Source organism: Corvus moneduloides, chromosome 22, assembly GCF_009650955.1.
Source record: "Corvus moneduloides isolate bCorMon1 chromosome 22, bCorMon1.pri, whole genome shotgun sequence".
Classification (NCBI taxonomy): Eukaryota; Metazoa; Chordata; class Aves; order Passeriformes; family Corvidae; genus Corvus; species Corvus moneduloides.
In genome coordinates, this window is record NC_045497.1 from 377,643 (window position 1) to 401,986 (window position 24,344).

The 24,344-nt window shown below is 46.4% G+C and overlaps 3 protein-coding genes across 4 annotated transcripts in view; 1 reads left to right on the plus strand and 2 right to left on the minus strand.

The window, feature by feature from the left end:
- The window catches only part of PEX14 (peroxisomal biogenesis factor 14), a 71,064-nt gene extending 56,315 nt beyond the window's left edge, over positions 1 to 14,749 (minus strand). The window contains exons 1-2 of the mRNA XM_032131420.1: positions 14,461 to 14,749; positions 9,940 to 9,987 (exon numbers count right to left, since the gene is read on the minus strand). Coding sequence (XP_031987311.1) covers positions 9,940 to 9,987; positions 14,461 to 14,718 — 306 coding nt within the window. The 5' untranslated portion in view covers positions 14,719 to 14,749. The remainder of the gene's footprint in view (positions 1 to 9,939; positions 9,988 to 14,460) is intronic.
- Positions 14,577 to 20,477, plus strand: DFFA (DNA fragmentation factor subunit alpha). Of its 2 annotated transcripts, none has more exons than XM_032131422.1 (6): positions 14,577 to 14,831; positions 16,926 to 17,087; positions 17,203 to 17,333; positions 18,094 to 18,283; positions 18,664 to 18,818; positions 19,335 to 20,477. In XM_032131422.1, the coding sequence occupies exons 1-6, from the start codon at positions 14,732 to 14,734 to the stop codon at positions 19,347 to 19,349; spliced, it is 753 nt and encodes a 250-aa protein (XP_031987313.1). In that variant the 5' UTR covers positions 14,577 to 14,731; the 3' UTR covers positions 19,350 to 20,477. The 2 variants fall into 2 exon arrangements, with proteins under 2 accessions (XP_031987313.1, XP_031987312.1); XM_032131421.1 differs by having other exon boundaries at positions 19,529 to 20,477.
- Positions 20,478 to 21,529: 1,052 nt separating this feature from the next.
- CENPS (centromere protein S) lies at positions 21,530 to 24,114 on the minus strand. The gene is given in 6 exon segments (XM_032131447.1): positions 21,530 to 21,958; positions 22,699 to 22,765; positions 23,363 to 23,396; positions 23,783 to 23,906; positions 24,015 to 24,060; positions 24,062 to 24,114. Coding segments are annotated over 6 exon segments (480 nt in total). The 3' UTR covers positions 21,530 to 21,802.
- Between the last annotated feature and the right edge of the window lie 230 nt (positions 24,115 to 24,344).

Below are 24,344 nucleotides of genomic sequence, written 5' to 3' on the forward strand. Positions count from 1 at the left end.
AACAGTCTATATCACAGCCAACTGCATTAAAACCTTCCCTTTTAAGGTCTATACAATAGTCAGCTAAATGGAAAAATTGGCATCCTTCTTGGCAGCATCAGAGGGAAGTCAGGCACCGAATGGGTGAGAGACTGAACTCTCGTCTCGTCTCTTGGGGACAAGGGGCGTCCCTCCACATCATGGTGGGGAATCCTGATCTGCTGCTATGACAGCTTGCAGTTGAGAGGACAATTTAAGCCTCCAAAGCCACCACTTCACTATCTTTCACAAGCAAGTACATTTACTTTAAAACAATCAAGACCAAAACCTATTTCTTTCCTGACAGGAATAAGTAATCAGACCACAGCTGGCCAGCAGTAGCCAGCATACAGATACGTATTTCCTCAGAGTAAAGGCAATGTGCTTTTTCTAGCACTTTTACCACTAGAGAGATGTCCCATCTCAGCCTAAAAGCAGAACGCAAACTTGAACTCTCTGTGTTAAATCAGTAGCTGCTTTTTCACTCTCTAACAAGAAGCAACAGGCTGAGGTAGGCTGGGAGTCCGTCTCCCTTGGACTAGAGCACAGCCCTTCATTGTGCAACAGCAATTGCAACAGACCATAATATAAATCATGACAGACACGGTTACAAAGCACCCAAATCTGAGAACTGAACTGGAGGAAAACCCATGGCCATGACAAATTCTGTCACAAGGCCACTTTTACACTTAGGGTCAAATCCTGTTCTCACACAGATTTTATCCTGGTACCCCTCTGCTGGGAGGAAGTGGCTGTAAATTCACACTTCAAATTAACTGACCTGCAAAACAAACCTGTAGAACTTCAACAAATTACAACAATACTTCTTGAGGCAAATTAAGAAGTAAAACACACAAAAAAAGTCATAAAGCACTTAATACTGAGCTTAGAGTTTACAAACTGCTGTACAAGCAGTAATAAATCTCTAGAAAATTAAATGTGTAGCTATTTTCATATTTTCCATACTGCTACAAGATTTTAGCAATGGAGAAATTTGCCACTAAAATACTACATTTGCTACCCTCCTTTAAATGAAAGGAGATAGATGACAATTTTTTTAGAAATAGAAGTGGTAAAGCAGGAATGGCATTTATTTTTTAAAACTCCACAAATACAAAACATCTGACTGCTTCCTTTTTAAGAAACTTGTCCCTTTGGGTATATATTAAAAAACATAAACATAAACCAGGGGCCTACAATCCCACCAGATGTTTGGCACCTGGAGCCTTTTCAAGTAATTCATTAAGAAAATAAATTTTTTTTCAGGTAACAGGAAAAAAATTTGTCTAAAATCTTTCACATTTTCAATGCTGTAATTTTATTCTACTTCAGATTTGAAGGGACGACTGCAGCGACAAACTCATTCCAGCTTCTAGTCTCCCAAATTAAAAATAAATACACACCACCCCTACTCCAGAAGTCATGGTTTGAAGCTTTGACCATATTTTGCAAAATGACAGTTATTAAAAACAACAAACATGCATCACTGTGAGTCATCTGGTTTGCAACTTCTGAGTCAAAAGGGGCTGATTCCACACAAACTGAAACCTGGCTCTCTGAGGACTCGCATGTTTAACGATTTGTATCTCTGCACCACAGCTTCAGAACAGGATGTGGAAGAAAAGAATGAAAAGGAGGGAGAAAGGCGAGGGGAGGGGAAGAGAAAAAACACTTTTTACTGGTCCCAGTGTCATTGCAAATAAAGACCATGTCAAGATTTAAACCATAATAATGGAAAGGCTATAAGGTCCCTGCTATAATGTTTCCTCTGATATTCCCTTTCATAAATGTTCTCTTTATGCTGCATGCTTGGCAATAATACATGTAACGTTTGTGAAGCAGCCCCACTGGGGAAGCTGCAGCATATGAAGCCTCACAGAACACACATAAGAAGCCAGGCAGCTCATTTACCAGTTCCCCAACTTTCCTTAGCTCACCCATCATCTTCAGGAGAATGCAACAAACCTGAGGAGACAAGTCATCTAAAGCAACCTCCAAATAAGTTTAGCTGGAAACACATCTGTGTGTGCCAATTCATGGACATGCAACTACCTCCTCCTCCAATGCAACACCTTTCCAGGTTCCCAGCTCCTGCAAGTACAAGCAAGAACCCCAAACTCATTCACTGCCATGCCAGCGGGACCAGCGGCACTCCGAGCTTCCTCTTGGCACAGAGAGTGAAGGACCCACTCCCTTCAGGGAGCTCCACTCTGCCTGCCCAGAAGGAATGGCCTTCAGCAGCCTGAGGCACCTGCATGCCTGGCAGGGGAAGTCTGGACAACAGCACCACCTCCATAAGAATTTAGACTGGAATCCCTTGGGGCATCAGCACTGAATTTCCCAAGGGACCTGATACCACTGCTTTGAAGCCTACTTGGCAGCTGACCATTAGACTGGAAACAAAGTCCATCTTTATGGAATTGTGGCAACCGGAGTTGAGAAAGGGGTTTTCAAAAATCCAGTGTTGGGGGGTCAGGGGGCAGCCTCATCTCAGTCTTGTCTGTAATTCTCAATCACTGCACAGAAAGTATTTATATCCTGTTGGCAGCATGTGCAACCAATACGACTCCCCGTGTCAGAGCTGTCAATTATGGGCTTGACTTACGAGGAAAGATTAAATGAGCTAAATATGTAGAGCTTGGCTAAGAGACCAGGATGGGGGTGGGGGTAAGGAGAAATTATGTGATAACTGTCTGCAAACATCTGAAGGGTGCAGATGCTTAAGGAGGAAAGGAATCACTCAGGATGGCACACAAAACAAACAGGAGAAGCAAGCTGGACGACACAGGAAATTCTCACTGTATAGCTGGGAATCTCCATTCCAGCAAGATGTCCTCTACTGTTCAACTGTATCCCAAGGAATACCATCATTCAGGCCATTCAGATGCCTGACAAAACACCAGAACATTGACAGCAGAGGAAAATTCTGCTCTGACCAGAAGGTTAAACAGATAATGTAAAGAAGCAGCACATACTGTGAGTGCCCTCTCTTGCTTCTCTACAGCTGTAAAATCACTTCACTAGAAAGCCATGCATATTTTCTTTGTTATTTTTCCAGAATGACACTTTTCAAAGTAGCAGTGGTGTGCTAGGGGGTCACAGCTGGGAAGAGGACACAGTTTGTACAATGTAACAAAGAGAGGAGCTATGTAAATGTGCACAAAAAACAAAAACAAATAAAACCCCCCAAAAATTATTAGGCTGTTTGGAACGATTTGCAATGTAAGTGACCTATGGAGAAATACAAGAAATATGAAAAGCAGTGAAAATTCCTTCTCAAGTAAGTTGGTCAGGGACTCCAAATCCAAGATTCATACCAACTCTTAACTTCCTAGTTTGGCAAATCTTGGTTCTGAAGGTGCTGGCATCAGAAGAATCTGAAGAATGTATTCCTGTGTATCAAGGTTAGAGAATGTTCTTTCAGGTTCTTGAATATTCTGCCTTTTGTGCCCCTGCTACCTCACTTTTAATGTGGTGAACATATCTGAGGCACAACAAAGATGCCACAGACATTGCAAATGTTTTCTAATGGCATGATCTCCCAGGTAAAAGTAGGAGAGGAAGGCCAAGAAGGAAGGAGGAAGGCAAGAAATGAGGGAAGTTATCCCACGCAGGCAGCTATAATCTTATATGGATCACAGGCTGTCACTAGACTCCTTTTGATTGCAGTAACAATGACACAGGCAGTGCCTGGGCAAAAGGAGTCCAACTCTCCAGTGGTGTTAGAGGCAGGAGAGGAATTAACAATCTCTAGCAACATTGTTCAGAGTAGGAATTTAATACTCCAGAGTCAAGAGGCACTCCAAGGAACAAGTTCCTGCATAAAGTTATTTCAAGAAGCTAAAAAGGCAGGCAGTCAGTCTGGTGAAGTTCTTCAGCTGGACCCTCCTCTCCCAAAGCAGAGAGAACTGTGGGCAATTGCTGCCCTCTACAAGCTGCTCTGCACACAGCAAAGCTTCCACATGCAGAGCAGGAATGATGCCTTTACCCCACCTTGATCCCATAACCATGACCAGCGCAGGGACCTCTGCTGTGCCCCCATTCCAGCAGCCGTGGTGCACACAGCAAAGTGCTCCCAATCCTCCTGCCAGCTGAGCAAAGCAGGACATGAGCTGTAAAATACTGTTTGTAGGTGTAGCACCTTCAGACCCCGCAAACAGCACAAGAACATAAAAAATTTGGATCTTTCAAGGGGAAAATAACAAGTATTAAGTATTTCATAACTGTGTGCCAGTGTGTTTTTCCAGTGTCTCAAAGCACTGTAACTTCCATTTTACTTTCAGTGAGAGATCTGGGATCTCTGGAAGTCAAATCATAACTAACATTATAGAAGACTCTAACCTAATTCCCTGTACTTTAACTTCCTGGTGTGTTTGTAAAGAACAACTTAGAGTATTACAACTATTTTAAGACCATTTTTAAAGTCTTCTGACCAGTGGTGTTGGTTTGTCTGAAAAGCAAGCAGGAATTGCTTTCAGAGCTCTCTTCTGCACAAGTGCACAAAAAAGATTGTAAACTACTAACTCATGCCCCTGTCAGTGACAGAGGAAGACTGTCCCTGTCCTGGCTGTGCTGCCTCATCCACCACTCTGAAGTGTCATTTAACTTGTCAGCTCTTGGGGACAGCCAGAGCCACCAGTACATTTTGTACAGGCTGACTGGGTCTTAAACCTGCTTTGGCCTGTGACTACTGCAAGGTTCTAGCTCTCATAAATTAATATATAATGCTATAATACAAGTTACATCCCAAACTATTACAGTCTACCCTCTTTCAAAATTGAGATTTAAAGGAATTCCAAACTTTTCCACTGACCTCAAATGGACAGTTTAACCTGGTATGGCAGTGTTTCTTTAACTATGCTCAGTAAGTCAATTTGCATCTGTGTGCTTGGCACACATTAATATATTTGTCTAAATCAACAGAGTAAAAGGAATCGACAGATTAAGCGAGTGCACTTTGCATGCACGACAAAAGAAGTCAATGAACACCCAGAAGAAAGAGAGAAAAACAGGCAAAACCCAATAATCATGAACTTATCAGAAGGTCAAACACAAGAGAGCTCTGCTTAGTAAATCACAGAGCTCTCTTTGCAGCAAACCAAAGGACATTGCGTGTGGCAGTCACACACCTCTGGCTCCTTGTTCATGGCCCAATAAACCCAAAATCTGCACAGCAATTGCCCTCCACAGCCTGATGGAATTACTGGCCAGCACTGGGATGTCACAGCAGCACGTTCAGGTCCTCCCCAAACCAACTGCAGCATCATCATACACGAGGATCCTGCCCGGGCAGGAGGGAGGTCGTGGAGCTGAGGTCTCTCTCCCTCTCCTGCTGACAGTGGTAAATTACCCTGACTAATGTTTCCCTGGGGGCTGTAAGTTAGTTGCCTACTGACTCTGGCTGTCTGGAAATCCCCTCTGGATAGATTTACTTTTAGAGAATCATTCAGCGTATGCCACCACCAGGAACAAACCCATTGTGGCAGATGGAAAATTTGTACAGTAAACAGGCATAAATCTTGTCTCAAACAATAAAGGATGGGAAAATGGAAGGTAGAAGTGTGATGGGGAGTGTCCCTCCAGCATACTCCAGTCCCTCATATCATTTCTGGGGAAAAAAGTTCTTATTAAAAAAAAAAAAACCCAAACAAACAAAAAAAAACCAACCAAACAAAAACCACCATAATTTTCTACAACTCTAGACTAAGACCTTTGAAATGTAAAAGAAAGGATGAGGATATTACAAGATATCCCTTGCTAAAAAATGTGTTCCAGAAAAACAAAGTGTGAGTTTTTCAGTGAAAATACCATTCTTGAATTAATTTCAAACAGCGATTTCAGGCAAAGAAGAACTTAAAAAAATTCTCATGTATCTCATTTTCTGTAGGGTTTGACAGGGCAGAAAGAGCATCTATCTACTCCTTCATAAGAAGAGGGACATGGATTCTCAATTTCAATTTGCCCAGTGGTTTGTTTATAAAAAAGTAGATTCTGAGTACTCTTAACTAACATGAACCCCAACAAGCTCTCTCAAATCTTGTGACAGACACAAATCTGTAGCCTCTCCTCATTCCCACTCATGGTTTTGTTCAAAGACATGGTTTTGTTGTAAAGACAACAGTATTTGTTAGGATCAGTCTCCATCAACTTCTAATTACACCAGTTAGAGCTAAAAGTAAAATCTCAATTGCAAAGCTCCTTTCTCAAAAACCTAAAAGAAATTTTCTGTACTTGCACGCTACTTGAGAGGAAGCTTAACAGAACAGATAAGGTGTAAAATGAGACAACAAAACACAAAGGATTTAATAATTCTACTGTCTGTCACTCACTGCCGTGTACTCTGTGATGTTTGCACAAAAAGGGAAGTTAAAAGTGTTCTGGGCATTACCCTGACCCTTAAATATTTGAAAATCAATTTAACAAAGGGTGGGGAAAAGCCACGAGGGCTCCAGCACATTCCAACAAACTCTACACTAATTGCTATAGAGGCAGCAATAATTCTTGTTAACTTGTACCTTTCAACAGCCTGTAAAAAAAGGAATAAAATGTCCATATTTCAGTGTTAACTGCTCCTATCTGCAGCAAGAAACAGAAAGAAACAGAACATGCTAAAAATAAAAGAAGAAAAATTAAATAATCTGCAAAGGGATTTTGTAATTTAGTGAGCAACCAACAGAGTGTTTTACATTTACAACCAGTACTTTCATATTTACAATGAGTACTTCTTCCAGATACCTAGCACCAGCTAGGGAATGAGTATGTTTTGTGACAGAAAAAAAACCGCAAACAAACAAGCAACATGTCCAAAGGCCTCACTGACAACTCTCCTTCCTTAGGCTCTCCCTACAGCCCGGGTTTCTGTCGGAGGCTCTTACAGGCACAACCTTCAGAGCTGTAATTCAGGCTGCAGCAGATTGGGCAGAAAGCAAAGGCCAACAGCAAAAATATACAAATATTTCAAGCTTTTGAAAACACCCCAAAAGCAGCACAGGATGGTTAAAAAGCTACAAGACTCTGCTAGCGAGAAACAGAGCAAGCTAAACAGATGATTTAAATACATCCTGGAGAGATATTAGACCAAGAAAACACAGATTCCTGATGTAAAGGGGATTTTCCAAAGGTTTAGCCTCACTGAAAGAGAGTTTGCCCTATGTAGTTACACCCTTTGCACAAACCAGGACTTTGCTTTGAGTGGCTGCAAAAAGACAAACCTATTCCAATTCCACAAGTGTTCAGGGGCTTATCAGAGGTGGCTGCTCCAAGCAGCAGGGGATGCAGCAGTGTTCACTGATAAGCCAGACTCAAGGAGAAGCTGATCCTGCGCTGACGATGACAAACGTGGCTGTAAACAGCAGCAGAGCGAGATGCTGACACTCTGTGAACACAAGGTTACACTTCCCACTATGGAGCTACACGGCAAATTTTAATGGGCCAAGACCGACAGCCAGGGAAATGAGTGTCCTGCTCTGCTGCAGGAATTACAGCTGTCCCCAGCCCCCTCCCACTCACCGCCACTGTCACTGCTCTAACACACTGACCTCCTATTAGGGAGTATTTTTCAGCTGGGACAGTTTATTGTAAGGACACTGGACAACTCAAGGGATTAATGGCATGGACGTGGAGTCCGTTATCTCCAGTTTGGTGGCTCAAAACATCAAAAGTGGGTGGGAGAAAGAGTAGTTTGGATTGTAACATGAGTTTGTAGGGCTGCATTCTGAAGGCTTCAGTAAGGCCATAAACCTTTGCAAGGTATCCTGGAAGACCCAAATGCAGGACACAATATGACGTGTCAGACTGGGTCTGCTACAGGATCTTGCAGGATGCTGAAGTCCTTGTGCAAACAACTGGAATCCTGGCTTCTCCTGGATTCCTGCTGAAAGCAGCAGGCTGTAGGCAGGGTACAGGGTAGGCAGAAGACAGTGCCCCTGTGCCCAGGGCAAGGTGCCGTACTTAGCTCCTAGAAGGATAGTATCCATTAGAATCACAAATCCAATACAAAACCAGCCTGAGTCTGTAACAGCTTCTGCTGATACAATGGAAGGTGTTTTAACTCTACTGCTTTCCCATTCTTGTGTGCTGGTATGTTCCAAACAGGTCTGTCCTGTGAAGCACCGAGTCCTTCCACTCGCCAATACAGTCAAAAAGGGTGAGGGGGTGCAGAGGAGCAGAATTTGGTCATGAGACTTTCCTCCCTCCTCTGGACTCTTCAACTGCTTACCACCAAATGTGAAGTCCAGGATGATACCCTGGAGCACACAGCTCCCCCACAGAGCCATGTGTTGGATTCGTGCCACAGCTCGCTCTGGTGTTTCCGTAAACACTTTTATGACACGGCACCATGTGCCTACGAGTCTGGTTTATGGGCCAGGATCTCCTGCATGTGTGGAAGGCAGCGTGCACGATCCTGGCCACAGGGAAGCCACAGCAGGATGGTGGAAGTCAGGTCATCTGGCTCACAGACCTGAATTGCTCATTTAATAAGGCGTCTACAGAGGAGCAGATGGAAGCAATAATGACTCCTAAACAAATGTGACAAAGACTGTAAGAGTTTATTATTTTTAAAAAGTTAATGAAAAAATAAGAAGGAAACATCCACCTTTCAGAGGGCTCTAATTAGCTCACATGGTAGACTCACCATCGTGAGAGTAAAGTTTATGTTGGAGTTCTTTAAGTGTATAAATAATTTTATGTAGTAAAAATATCCACCCAAACAGAAACATACACAACTGCTATGCGCTTTCTCTGAGCAATTCTGCAGTCACATATACAGTAAGAAATTAATTATATCTAAGGTAATGTTAGAATCTGCCTTGAGAAAGAACATGCTGTGGCCCAGCACAGGCTCTGATGATCTGCCTGCCCTAACCTCCCTAAGGGAGAGACAACCAACCCCTCCAAAAACAAACCACCAAATCCACCACAAAGCACATGGTGACAATAACAATTTCAGGTAATCTCATGTACAGATATCCATGCAATTCAGGGATGGCACAGCGGTACTAGAAAGAGAGACTGTCACTGCAACAGACTTCACAAACAGCCCTTTCATGAGATGCATTTTACTGACTTTTCTCAGTTCACAGTCTTTACTCACATCTCTCTCTTATAAACATCATCTCCTGGGCTCTCTAGGTCAGAGTTACTTGATAAAAGTACTTTGAAATGGCCAGTGCCACAAGTACTTGAGTCTTCTCCCTGCAAACAGCTTGTATTCACTATGATCAACAAATGAAAGCTGCAGAAGAAACTCAGAGATTTATATATTTAGGATGAAAACATTGGCTAAGAATTTTGTCAAGGTTTTGGCTGACTTATAGATGGCTGAAGAGGAAGGAAGGAAAAAAAAAAAAACCAAGGTTGTAAAAAACCATATACTGCAGCTCCAGGAGTAGTGGCTCACTTCCCACTCTGCATCACCATAAAAGAGCAAACAAAACAGGGTTCTCTTAGTTATTCTCATACACAAAAAATCCCAGGGCCCTTTCCAAAACACTTCTAGAGTAAAAACACTGGATTACACACACTGCCAGCTGACAAACATTTCTAAGCTCACTCTGAGTGCCTCTGAATATAAAGACAGCTTGAATGAGGTCTCTGAGCAGCAGAGGGGTTTTTATAACCTACAAATCTGCTGCACAGGGCTTTCTTCAGACCCTTTCCTAAAGAGGCTCTGAACAAGAGCACACGCTCAGGACAGGCAGTGGCCCAGGCCACCCAAGTCTAACCCCAGGCTCACAGGAGGTTGTGGCTACAGATCAGAATTCAGAGATGTGAACAGCATGGCAACCTGCAGCAGTTTACACCTTTTCCACAAAGCACCAGCTCCTCAAAAAAGCTAAACAAAGGCTGAAAAATGATGTGGCAAAGAGAACAACTCGTGTTATCAACAAGAAATTCAATGCTGCTTCTTGAGGAACTTACCAGCGGCTCCCGAGACGCGGCGTTCTCAGTTGCAGGGCAGGAGCCAGCCTGTGAAGCAGAAAAAGAGTGAGATCACATTGCCACCCGATGGACACCCCTAGAAACACTTATCTGGAAGGCTCCTGTGAGCAGGATTTAGGCACATTTGTCTGTGCTATCAGCAGCAGTTCTGTGGAGGACTGAAGACAAAAAGGTCAGAACCACAGAAGAAGTATTAATTCCCCATTTAAAACAAGGGAATTAACAGAATCTGCAGAACTGATTTTAGGGAGTCAGCAGTGAGAGCCAGCAAGAATCCTGTGAGATGGCACAAGAGTAGTGGCCACCCTAACACAAATTTTGAAATACTTCTCCCATTTCCATGATCCAGTAACGCACCCTTTGTTTTCTGAACCATTCTTCCACTGATTTCAAAACAACCATGATTTTACCTAAACCTCACAAACTCTCAGCAGTACCAGGACCATTCTTGTTTCCCACACATAATTAAGAGGTGAAGTTTTAGGGCAGATGCTGAACACTTCACCTTGCACACTAGGAATGAGTGGTGAACAGGAGGAAGAAGAAACTGTTTGACTGAAGTGGGACAGTCAGCCAAAGATTAGACTAGACTTCAAAATTCCAGAGCTCCCACTCTCCAGGCTCACCTGCAATTTTGCTCATACTCACTCACTGCTCAAGAACAGACCCAACATTTCCCCATAGTCCTTCACATTACAGAATTATTCTCTGCGCTTTTCCTCGCTGCCCAAGAAAGCAGTTTCATCTCCATGTAACTAGAACGGACCACCTCTCCCCCTAGGTAGAGATGCCTAAGTTTTACCATAAAACAAACTTATCTTGGTCAACAATTTTCTTTCAAACAGGGTCCACCTGATGTTAATATGGTCTAAACCACACTGTTTTCACCTGAGGTGTTTTATTGTAGGAGAGGTAACACATACTGGTGACCTCAATGGTGAAAAAATGCAGTTTCACTAGGAATGAAGACAAGTTTTGAGGATCATTTAGTGTAAAGGGGCCCCATTCACTGAGTACAGGGAAAAATACAACTGTTCAGTGATAGCACCAAGGTTCTTAAGTGACCTTTTGTCCTACAAATCTATTCCTCATTTTTATGCAATATACCTCACCTTCAAAGTATCTCAAGATTTATTTTTCCCATTTGCAAAATACATAAAACCAGTATCGATAAAATAAGTATTTACCACAAGAGGGTGCCAGAAACTCAAATATACTGCAACTCATCTGCTTCCAGACAAGGATCATCACCAGGGCCCAGCCAGACCTCACAGGTGGGCAGGGATTCTCTAGGATCACTTGCCATAGCCTCTGTGTGGGAGGAAGGACGGAAGGGCCCACCACTGGATTCATATTGTTAGGAAATTCCCAGAGCATTCTAAGTACTAGAGCTCCCATGTTCTGCCCTAAAGAGCTGCTCTGGTATCTATGGACGGTCACTCCACACAATATTTGGCCAACCTGGGAAACTGCTCCAAGAAGAATTTGAAATAAAGCTTGGGTTACAGTGAGAAAACATGTCATAATTATATTGACAGGAAGAGTCTTGATCCTGAAGACAAACGCTCGCCAATTCTGCCATGTGCTCGTAGCCCTGATGGCACCTAAATGATGAGTTGGTTCATTTATGTACTTTGAGAACATTGTCCAAAGCTGCCACCATTTTAAATGAGATCTGTAGTTCCCTTCCAGACAGATTTCCAACTACAAGGCAAAGGAACTAGTCTTGTAAGGCAGGGGACTGTCACCCTCTGGGACATGTCTGTGTTTAATGAAAATTACGACCATCACCATCCAGAGACCATTCACCTTCAACATGAAATCCATCCTTTAAGGCACAGAATACAGAGGCTTATCAGCCAAGAGCTACAGGCAAGTGGGGAGGAAAATTTACCAATATATTGACTAACAATGCAACTAGGGAATTAAGTCTCTGGAGCAACAAACCAGGCATCTTTCAACATCTTAGAAATTTGCTTTAATTACTTGCAAAGAAAACACACAGCTAGATGGTAGATTCAACAATACTACTGCCAATTAAGGTCAAAGAATTTCCATTTTTCTCACACTACTGGGATTTATGGTTAACTGGAACTCCAGAGGACTGGTTTACTGCCAGGCTCCACCAAGAAGAGTCACCAAACATACTGCCAAAGTACTTAGCATTAAAGAAACACTGATAGACAAGATAAATCTGAAACTGGTTATTCTGTTCAGAAGCTACACCATCACCTTGCCCTTCTCTTTCTGTTACTATAAAAAAAAACAGTAACAGAGAGACAGGGTCTTTTCTCTTGCTTATTTTTAGTAAAGACATTGCTAAAGGCCCAAGGAACATGATTTCTAAACAAAACAAAGTATTTTAAAATCTCTGGTAGAAATATTTATTGCCTTTAGAACGTAATTCTATCTACATAAACAATTTCATTGGAGCTGCAATACTCCCCTCTCCCCACACTGCTTGAGGCAATATATTAATTCATGAGAATGAGAAAATTAAACTAAGAAAAACAGATAATAAGCCATAAGACATCTGACACTCCCTTTTCAGCATCTAAATTAACTTGATTTGTACTAGAAAACATGATGGGGCCCAAACATAAACATGTTAAGTGAGGCAGTGCCACTACTCACAGCCTCATGTTGAAAGCTTGGCAATAAATAAACAAACATCACCAATGGCAGAAAGCAAATATTTTATTAAATTCTCTAAACATTTAGAGTGCAATGGGGTCAACTTTCTACAAGCATTGCTATTAGTGTCAAAACTGCAACAGTTGTGTAAGAGGAGTGGTGTTTACATTCTGTGAGACTTGTAAAGGTATTTTCATTGGTTTGTTTAATTCCAAAACTGTCCCCTTGAAAAGTCACCCACTGTACTGTATATCCTTCAATCACATCCCCTTTTCCCAGGCAATGCCAAAAGGGGTGCAAAAATAACTCGTTCTTGCCTGAGGATCCAGCATTGCTACGTGCAATGGGACAGAATCTGATTCTTCATCTTTACCTTTAAAGCCCAGAGGCTTCTCTGGCTACATTTACGAGGCCTGTTAGAAAGCAAGACTTTTCCATTTCCAAACATCGAACCTTATTGTGAGGTAAAGCACCACTAAATAAATGGGGGAAGGGGGTGGGGAACCTGAATGCTTCTTAGGCAACCACATTTGCCAATTAGCCAGATTTCTTTCTCAGAAACTGCCAGCCCAGTAGACTGCCCAGGTGCCTTATGGATCAGTCACAGATTGTTTCAGGTTTCCTCATTCTGGAAGCATTCACTTGAAGTGTGAGGGATGGACTGCAACGCCTGCACCTCAGACTGGGGCTGACGAAAACACCTGGGTGATGCAAAGCCACCCTGCCTCCTGTGAGTTTGGTAACTCAGCCTTTCACAACCCAGATCTGTGCTGGTTAGCCAAGAGTACCGATTTTATGTAATTTATTTCTATTTCAGTTTAGTTCAATAGCCTTCCCTACATTCTCAGCCTCCTCAGTCCAAAACAAAGGGATCAACAGAGAGGCTCATGGTGATTTAGCCAAATCTGGACAGATTTCAGTGATTGCACATAACAATGTGTCGGTGGCAGACTGCTCTGTTTTCTTCTCTTCTGGCTCACACAGCCAGATCTTTCCCCTCCTGCTGCTGCAGTGGGACCCTGAGAGCACTGAAAGGACTTTACCAAATTCCATTGGCACCACACACTCAGGAACCTGTCTGGGATAGTGGTGAGATAAGAGAGCTCCAGGAGGTCACTGAATTTGAGGTGGGTTGAGCTTGCAGTGCAATACAAGTGACTCTAGAATATGAACAGGACAGTGTGAGTGAGAGGAAACCTACACTCTATTACACCTACATCACACCTACACTACAGAATCATAGAATCCACGTTGGACGAGGCCCTCAAGAAAATAAAGAGTATGTACCATATACAACTAGATCACGCTTCTTTTTTTTCCTCTGACTATCCCATTCATTTCACGTCCCAGTTTAAAAATATCTTAAGCTTTTAGTGTTTTCTCAGCACTCAAACCAGTGAACTCATATTTATCTTCTGCTCTCCCCATTCACCTTTGCCCTTTTATGTTCTTGGCTCAAGGATCTCCCTCCGTCCCTCGCAGTTGCAAGGCAGAGACAATATTTTTGCCTAACTAGTCATAGAATCACAGAACATTCTGAGTTGGAAGGAACCCACAAGGATCATCGAGTCCAACTCCTACCCTGCGCAGGGCTCCACCGAGTTTTATAACCCAGCTGCACATTGTCTCCTTTCTCTCTGGCCGTGTTTGTATTTATTCTTCTCCTATTCAAGTGCTTGATGAGTTTCATACACAAACCCTCAATGCCAACACGCCTGTGCCCTGGGCCCGGCCTGCACACCCTTCAGCCAGCCCCGCACAGCCCCTGCTCGCACAGGGCACGGAGCCCAGGTGCAGCACCGACCCCGCGGTGCACAGGGGGTGGGTGCCGGAGCCCCCCGGGCCCCCCGGCCCGGCCCCCCTCACCTGCCCCGGCTGCTCCGCTCCCTCCGCGGCCGCCATCTTCCCAGGCGCGCCTAATCCATCCCCGACAGCCCGATGGAACGCCCCCGCCGCCGCTCCGCGCCGCAGGCGCAGCGAGTCGAACGCCGGCGCAGCGATGAGTCCCGCGGGGGAAGCACTGGTGCCGTGAGTGCTCGGCCTCAGCCGGGCCGGGACGCTCGGGCCGCGGCTGCCTCCCGCGGCAGCAGCGCCTTCCCCGCCTGGAAAAGCCTTTTGGGGCATTGCCGAGCGTCAGATGATGGCGGCGCGGCTGAAGCGTTGCGTGGTGCGGCGGCGCGACGGGCCGGAGCAGCACGGCGTGGCCGCGTCCTGCCTGCGGGAGCTGCGCGACAAAGGTGAGCCCGGCCTGAGCCCCGCTGTGGGCCCCGGCCTGAGCCCCGCTGTGGGCCCCGGCCTGAGCCCCGCGGTGAGCCCCGGCCTGAGCCCCGCGGTGAGCCCCGGCCTGAGCCCCGCGGTGAGCCCCGCTGTGGGCCCCGGCCTGAGCCCCGCTGTGGGGCCCGGCCTGAGCCCGGCCTGAGCCCCGCTGTGAGCCCCGGCCTGAGCCCCGCTGTGGGGCCCGGCCTGAGCCCCGCTGTGGGCCCCGGCCTGAGCCCCGCTGTGAGCCCCGGCCTGAGCCCCGCTGTGGGTCCCGGCCTGAGCCCCGCTGTGGGTCCCGGCCTGAGCCCCGCTGTGGGTCCCGGCCTGAGCCCCGCTGTGGGGCCCGGCCTGAGCCCCGCTGTGAGCCCCGGCCTGAGCCCCGCTGTGAGCCCGGCCTGAGCCCCGCTGTGAGCCCCGCTGTGGGCCCCGGCCTGAGCCCCGCTGTGGGCCCCGGCCTGAGCCCCGCTGTGGGGCCCGGCCTGAGCCCCGCTGTGAGCCCCGGCCTGAGCCCCGCTGTGGGGCCCGGCCTGAGCCCCGCTGTGAGCCCCGGCCTGAGCCCCGCTGTGGGTCCCGGCCTGAGCCCCGCTGTGGGTCCCGGCCTGAGCCCCGCTGTGGGTCCCGGCCTGAGCCCCGCTGTGGGTCCCGGCCTGAGCCCCGCTGTGGGGCCCGGCCTGAGCCCCGCTGTGAGCCCCGGCCTGAGCCCCGCTGTGAGCCCGGCCTGAGCCCCGCTGTGAGCCCCGCTGTGGGCCCCGGCCTGAGCCCCGCTGTGGGCCCCGGCCTGAGCCCCGCTGTGGGGCCCGGCCTGAGCCCCGCGGTGAGCCCCGGCCTGAGCCCCGCTGTGGGGCCCGGCCTGAGCCCCGCTGTGAGCCCCGGCCTGAGCCCCGCTGTGGGGCCCGGCCTGAGCCCCGCTGTGGGGCCCGGCCTGAGCCCCGCTGTGGGGCCCGGCCTGAGCCCCGCGGTGAGCCCCGGCCTGAGCCCCGCTGTGAGCCCGGCCTGAGCCCGGCCTGAGCCCCGCTGTGGGGCCCGGCCTGAGCCCCGCTGTGGGGCCCGGCCTGAGCCCCGCTGTGGGGCCCGGCCTGAGCCCCGCTGTGGGGCCCGGCCTGAGCCCCGCTGTGAGCCCCGGCCTGAGCCCCGCTGTGAGCCCCGCTGTGGGCCCCGGCCTGAGCCCCGCTGTGGGGCCCGGCCTGAGCCCCGCTGTGGGCCCCGGCCTGAGCCCCGCTGTGGGGCCCGGCCTGAGCCCCGCTGTGGGCCCCGGCCTGAGCCCCGCTGTGGGGCCCGGCCTGAGCCCCGCGGTGAGCCCCGGCCTGAGCCCCGCGGTGAGCCCCGGCCTGAGCCCCGCGGTGAGCCCCGGCCTGAGCCCCGCTGTGAGCCCCGGCCTGAGCCCCGCTGTGAGCCCCGGCCTGAGCCCCGCTGTGGGTCCCGGCCTGAGCGCCGGCGTGCCCGCCCGCGGCTGGTGGCAGGCGGCGGGGCTGCGCCGGGGCAGCGGAACACACAACGGGAGAGCGGGACTCCGGTGCCGCTTTCTGATAGGGGAATCGAAGGGAGGTGGAAATAAGCATCGGGAACTGCTTTCACTACTGTGCGCCCTCTCCGATGCTTGTGCCAAGGTTTGCACGGAGAAAGAGCTGATCTCTTCTGCCCTGCCTGCAGTGAGAGGACCAGATGAAACGGCCTTAAGATGAGACAGGGGAGATTCAGATTAGGTATTAGAAAAAATTGGAATAGGTTGCCTGGAGAGGTGATGGGAGTCACTGTCCTTGGAGGTGTCTAAGAGGCATCTGGATCTGGTGCTGGGTGATGTGGTTTAGGGGTTACGGTGGCAGTGCTGGGTTGATAGTTGGATTGGATGATCTTAACGGTCTCCTCCAACCTTGATGATTCCAATTTTAATTTCTGGAGGGGAAACCTGTGTGCACGTGCTAAAAAAGAGCTAACGTGCAGCACTGTGAGGAGACAGGTCCTGGTCTCCAGCCTCAGTCACTGAGAGTTGCCTATCCTTTGTGCTGCGGGTAATAAAAGGGCAGTGCTATGTCACTTCTATTGTATAATTAAATATTTTTTCTGTTCTGCAGCTTGTGGTGTTCTGGCTATTGACAAGGCCCGGGAACCCATCACCTTGGTACTGGCAGAAGATGGGACCATTGTGGATGATGAAGATTACTTCTTGTGTTTGCCATCTAACACCAAGTTTGTGGCACTGGCCAAGGATGAGAAATGGTCCAGCAAAATCTTAGGTATGCTGTGAGTGAGGAAGCATGCAAGGGGAGGTGTGTTTGGAATACACCTAGTGACATTAGGCAGTCTCAGGTGACCAGGAATGACCCATGAAACTGGTGACTCTTGTGTCAGACAGTGGAACATCCTGGCTCTCGGAGTCTGTAGATGAAGTGGACAGTGCTGTGGAGAAGTGGAAGCAACTGGCCAGGCAGCTGAAGGATGACCTGTCCAATATCATCCTGATGTCTGAAGAAGACCTCCAGGTACAGTGGGGAAACCCCCAATCCCAGTCCTTGCATCTGCCCATCATCTGTTTATCTCAGTAGAGAACAGAATCAATAAACAAGAGCTCAGGCTTAATTCAGCTGCTGCTTTTGGTGCCAGAGTCAAATTTCTCCTTGAAGGGAAACATTCGAGTGTCTGAGGATGCTCTTAATCCCTGACTATCCCTCACAGTGTGTTGTTCCACTTCTGGCAGTGGGAGGGCAAAAACTCAAGATTTGGCCAAATGGCAACCAAGGTTGGCTCATTCCTTAAAACCAGACGCCTGTATAACATGTCCAGAGGGGAGGCTGGGCAGCAGGCCAGGTCTGCCTGCTCCAGAGGGGTTTGAGGAACTGCTGTCACTTTCCAGAGCTGATTGACTGCTCAACACCTTGTCTGTGGTGAGGCATGGCAATAACTGCCCCTTCTTGTCCTCCCCAACGTGCAGCTTCCCAGGTGCCAGGCCATTGCCTTTCCTTTGAATATTCCCTTGCACTGTGAAGAAGTAGTACTTTGTCATTAGTTTTCAAGATTTCCATTAAAATTGCACATGATTCCACACCTTCTTGGATGCCTTTTGGCTTTTAGTAAAAAATGCTGCCTGGTGGAGTGCCACTACAGCCTCTCAGAACTTGGCTGACTTGCTATGACAAGAAACCTTGTGGAACGTGCTTGGTGTTGGGAGGGTGTGTACATTCTGTTTGTACTGCAGTAAGTGCCACGAAATGAGTTACTCAGGAACACTCTCAATGTTTTAAGGTACTTATTGATGTGCCACGCTCAGACCTGGCAGAAGAACTTACCCAAAGTGAAACCAAAATCCAAGTGCTGCAGGACACCCTGCAGCAGGTGCTGGACAGACGAGAAGAAGAGCGTCAGTCAAGGCAGCTCCTGGAACTCTACTTAGAGGCCTTGAAAACTGAAGACAGTATCTTAAGCAAAGTTGCAGGTAGGGAGCATTGGGATGCTAGAGAAGGGGGTTTTCAACTCCTAGTTGAGTGGAGTAAATAAGGCAGAGTGAGTAATTTGGTCAGCTGCTGTTAAATGTTAAGTTGATGCAAGAGCAGGTGTAGTGTGTATAGTGTAAGAATTATCTGACCAGAGAGCCCTCTCACTGCTGTGTCATATTTCTCACAAAGCCTGGAAGCAGAATACTGGGAGAAAAGCTTAGATCCCGTAGTCCTCCTTAATATTACGGATTTCTTAAGTTCCAGGATGCACCTAGATTAGATGTATATGTTACTAATCTCACAACCATCAAAGCAGTCCAGGCCACTTTTCCCGTCCTGTGTTTTTGTCAGGGGCTGTACTGATTCTGCTCCCTTTCAGAACCTGAGGCTGCACCAAGGAAGGAGATGGATGTGGTTGACACAGGTACCAGCAGCACAGATACTTCAGCCAGAACAGCACTCAGCGACCAGGTCCTTGCTGCTCTGAGAGAGAAACCTGCTCCAGAGCTCTGCTTGGACAGTCAGGATCTAGAGGTAGGTGAGAATGACACAACAGTATTCTGGCAAATCTCTCCCTCTGAAAGAGAGGCTATAGGGGAAGCTGTCCTTGCTTCTGGGGGCTCTGATGTCAGTAGATCTGTCTCAAAGTGTCTCAAATTTAATTAATTTCTCTTCCTCAGTAACACTACCCCTGGCTTGGAGCTCCTCTGTAGCAGCCAGCTGACACTGTTCCACATACTCTGCTCTGTCCTCCAAAAAGCCACAAAATAATTTTGGCTTTGGTCTCTGACAAATCATAGCTGTCCTACCAGCAAGGTTCTTTGGGTTTTTTTTTGCATGCTTATGCATCTAGCTGTGTTTCTTTTATACATCCCAAATCAAAATAAAAAACTCCTTATTTTGGAAAAAACTGTAAATATAGGTTGGAAAGTCTAGCTAAATTGTAACCAATTAGGAAGATGTTCTTTCAAGCTGTGAACTTGCTACTCTTGCTTTTCCCTGCTGTAGAAAATAAGTAACTGCTTTCTCTTCCTTTGAACATCTGAACAGAGCTTCAAGCACTGAGTCTTGGCAAATTATTGGAAATCCACTAGCCCACGGGATAGGTGATGAAAGCTGGGAACATCTCCGGTTCCGAAGTGCCAATACTAAACTTTGGTGCCTCGTTCCTGCTGTTGTTAATGGGAGCAGAGGCTTAGCGGCCAGGAGTCAGTAAAGACTGTTAACAATCTGTCTTGCTACAGCTGGTGTTGAAGGAAGACACAGCAGCCCTGGCCTCGGCTCTGGGATGGGACAAGCAGAAAGCTGGAGCTCTGCAGGAAGCCTGTGATCAGGAGCTCTCCAGGCGCCTTAAACAAGTGCAGACTCTGCATTCCCTACGGAGCACGTCGAAGGGCAAGAAAACGCTTCCCTGGGGGGACTGGCCCAGTTCAAAACGCAAAAAATAAGACTGCATTGCTGTTTGCAATTTAGTTTTTGCTTTTGCATTAGAATCAATACAAGCAAAGACACATCCTGGGAACCACAGTTTGCTGGTCATACTGTGGTCTGGCTATAGAACAACTAAAATCTGGACATTGTCCTGAGGCTTAAACTCCTCTGGTGGTTTGAATTGTGTAAGCAAAGGGATTTTGACTTTTTGCAGAATACTAGAACAATGGTATTTGCTAAGCACAGCATGTAAGTGTTTCAATACCTGGTTGATAGCCAGAAGCTTCCATCTGGTAATGGTGGATACAGCTCCTGAAGCCCCAGGCAGTTCGGTTACTTTGTTCTCCCAGCGTTTCAGTATAGAAAGGATGGAGGATCTCTGGCAGACGCTTTGAGGCACAGTTAGTGATCAGGGCAGAGGGGTTAGCCAGCTGCTGCCTGGCTTTAAGCTCCAGCCTGGGATCTAGGAACTTGAATTCTCACACTGATTTAATCAGTTAAAGTAAATTCAAAGTCCTTCAATTTCAGTGTTCTTTCTGTAAGGAACTCCTGCCTCTTGGATGCTTTGTAAGAACTATGTAAAACACAGCAAAGGTGGAAATAATTGCTTTGTAAGGCCGTGCGACAGAAGACTTGCATTGGCCTGCTGTGTTATTCTCCTAATCATTAGTGTAGAATCATGATGCTTTTGTATTAACTGGCTTATTTTTAAATTTGTTAAAGTGGTTTTTTTCTAATATTAATAAAACCTTTTTATCTTACTGTTGGACTTGTTTTGGTATTTCCACCAACTGCTGTAATTAAAGAATGGGCTGATAAATACTGTATTACCTTAAGGAAAAAGGAAGAAGAAATTGAACAAGAAGTACTGTCTTTAAGTTATCCAAAGTGTTTAGGCAACACGTGTGTTCCTCACGGTGACTGCAGCCAAACTCTCACCTGGCACAATGTGCTCTTCTTGTGTGAGAACAGATGTATATGAAAAATATCTGACAAGTGAGATGAGACTTCTGATGAAGTTTTAGTAGGTACAGGTGTATTTTGTAGTAGCATGTTAAATCCTCTGATCTAACACAGCCTTAAATGGCCCAGGGTAAGTATTCCTACAGCAGGCATTTGGGTGAACCTGTTGCATGCAACATTCCAGCTTAAGTACGGCACAGAGTTAGACAGTGCAACTAATAAATATTCTAAACAGTTTAGTAGTGCCTTTAAGCCGGTAAACGAAACTGCTCACGGTAACTTCAGGTGAAGCTACCCAGATGGGAAGTAACTGGACTTAGGGGAGAAGCTTGCAGGCAACTTTTTGTCAGTCTGTTTTGCTTCTTACCATATATACTTTTGGATTGTAACATTATGGGCCATGGCAGGTAGAAATGTTTCCTGGCGTTTTAAATAGCTACTTATTACAAGCTTTTTATGTTCCAGTCTTTCTGCAAGAGCATGGATGGCTGTGCTACCCCTAGAAATCTGCTTCCTTTGAATGTAATTATTTTCATTCTTTGTACAATTCATTTGCACTGGGTAAGGCTCTGCCAGCCCAGCAGAGGGCAGTGGGGATCCCTGTCTGCCGCTGCTCCGAAGCCACAGTGCGACCCTAAAATGGGAATTACTGACAGTGGCGACTGTACCCCAACAGTGTCACAGGGGCGAAACGGCACAAAACATGTTTAATGTCAAGACAACGAGTGAGAGATATGGTTTATTAAAAACAAAATATTCAAAATATCTGAGCAAAAATATCAAAACTGGAAGCAAGGAAAAAGTTACCAGAGAAATAAAGTAGCAGAATGGAGGGCATTGCACATACTGAGTTATGGTTCAGTGAGAATGGTCTGCTCCAAACTCTTTATTTAAAGGATTTTAATTTTAATGACAGATACCTTTTGTGAGCAATTAAGGCATTTTGGCTGTAAGCTTACTGAATTCTGACAGACTTTCCATTTTTGGAACAATAAAAATCCAATCACATTCACCTAAAAACCTAAAGATTCATTATTGGAGCTAACCTGCAAGATGAATAGGCTAATTCTGGTTTCTCTAGGATAGTAAGAGAAAATGACCTAAAACATTACTTGAAAGATAAATCATGCCATGCTGGAATCTTCATTTTCAGTCACAGCTGCTTCTTGTTCCCCAGGAGTTCTCCCTCCCTTAGCTGCACTGGACTTCTTTTTCTTCTTCTCCTTCTGCTCCATGTTACTTGATGCAAGCTCTTCACTCTTCTGAGTGATATATTTTAGCTGGGAACAATAAGCTAATCAGTCCTCTACTGAGGAACTTCATTCATTCATAAAGCATTAAAAAGAAATACTGAAGACAAATTGACATGGCAAGTTCTTATTACAAGAAACATGACAGACTCCAAAAAACATTTACTTTGCCTTCTCAGGCAAGTTCATGCTGGGTATTTCAAAGCATATACAGTAGGAAAAAATCTCCTTACATAAAAGTAAGATTAGTATTGGAAGCATTTTTCATGGATCCACATACAGGCATGTCGTAACAGATTAGTGAGTTGAATCCACTGAACATCATATATATCAGCACAAGAGAGAATACAGTGATTCTATGATCCCTGTATTAATGTTGGGAGACTCAGCACCTCAAGGTAGACTCAAGCTATTCTTGACCTTAGGCTACAACAAAGGAACACAACATCAGGAAAGAGCAAAGTGATTCACGATGCTGTGTCTGTTCATTACACTTTTGTACTGGGAACTTCAGCAGCCCTGGTGCAACAAGAGCACTGCTGCTCGAACTGCAACCAGATCTGTGTTATACCTCACCACAGCGACGCAGAGTGGCATGAAGCAAAATAAGATGAAAACTTTAAAATCACTGGATTGTGCCTATCTACCTCAGGAAGACGGTGAAATGGCTTATGCAACAGTTGCTTCACCATCTATAACTTTCATTCAAATGCTTTTAGGAATTAACTGGTTTAAAAATGTGGCAAGACAGAAAATACAGTGCATCTCACCAGAGAATTGCTTCTTCTAGCCAAAAGCTTCACATCTTCTGTGTTGACTGTGGTTCGTTTTGCATGCCTGCATAAAAATCAAAAAACACCCCTTAACATTTCTGCCAACACTGACCATAACAGGCCATAGAGCATCTCGTTCAGAGACTGAATTCACTGGCTAAAGAGACTTAATAGGGACCCAGCAAACCACACCTGCCTGTCTTTTCTACCTATACACAAAAAACTGTTTTATCAAGTTTGTATGTGTATTTCAAAATCTCCACACTTCTGTTAAAATTTAGCAAGCAGAACTTCAAGCCCCAGTGTTCTGTTCACTCTTGTCAGCAGGTGTTAGGTTTTAGCTACTTAAAACACTCCCTTACAACCCCTTGAAGCAACCAGGCAGGCTGGTAAACACTTGTCAGCCCCAAACCATCCAGTACCACTGTATATCAATGCATTTGACAATTGTATATAATTGTTAACCTAAACATTATTTGTAATACAAATGAACTTCTAAGACCAGGAAGTACCTACAAGGAATTTCTATTTCATAACTTCACAGCCACTATTTAAGCAGCCAACCAAGCCCTTTAAAGCTTGAATTACAAGATGTGTTCTAAAGATTGTCTAGGAGTCAACACAAAAAAAAAGGAAAGCCTTTGTAACAATTAGTGCCTACCTTGCAAACATTTCCAGGTCTTTTGCAAAGATTTCTAGAGAAAACACAAAGATGTCATATATTTTAAAATACTAACTCTGAGTGGGAAGAGATACACAATACATAAGTTATCAAGGCAGTTACGAGAAGTGACCATAGCTGGTTATTAGGCACCACTCGTATACAAGCAGGTAGCCACACAATATTCCCTCATACATCTAAATGCTTTTTTCAGGTCTGAAAAGTCGAACCAGTACTTCTCGTACTTAAAAAAATACATAATGCAAGAGAATTCCGCGGTGACACCTAGTTCGATGCTATTATTTTTGAAGGCCTGTGTCTCCAGCAATGGCTCCCGAACAGACATGAAACGCTGCGGTAACCCAGGTACCACAAGGCAACTCCAGGTAACCCAGGCAGCACCAGGTAACGCAGCTGTACCGCACTGCCCGAAGGTGATCTCTGCGATGGCCGCTATGCTCTGTTTGCTGAACTGCACGTCCTTGTCCTCCTCCACCTCCTGGCACAGGCACCCCACCGTGTAGTGAACCGCCGCCTTCAGCCTCTGCAGGGACCAAAGCAGGGGCAAGCAGTGACACACCGGCCCTGCCCCAAACCACCAAAGCCGACGACGGCCGCTCACGGCCTCCGAGCCCGGTGTGCCGCCCGGTACCTGTGTGAGCAGCTGCTGCTCCTCGCCGCCGAGCGCCGCCCCCGCCGCCATCGCGGCCCTCACGATTTCCCGCCCTTGGCGCTTCCCGCGCCGCCGCCATGGCGGGCCCCGCCCCGGGGCCGCTGTGAGGGGAGCCGCAGCCGCGGCGCGATGCGGCACCGCTGTTACCGCAGCAGTCCTTTATTTTACAGAACTCCCAAAGCTTACTGCCTCATCTGCGGAAAAGGTACCTTACATTGAAAGTTATGTTTTACCTTATACAGGTATTAAACTAGTGACTAAGTAGCTGCCTTAGTAGAAACATATACGGCCAAAATTAATATAAAAATC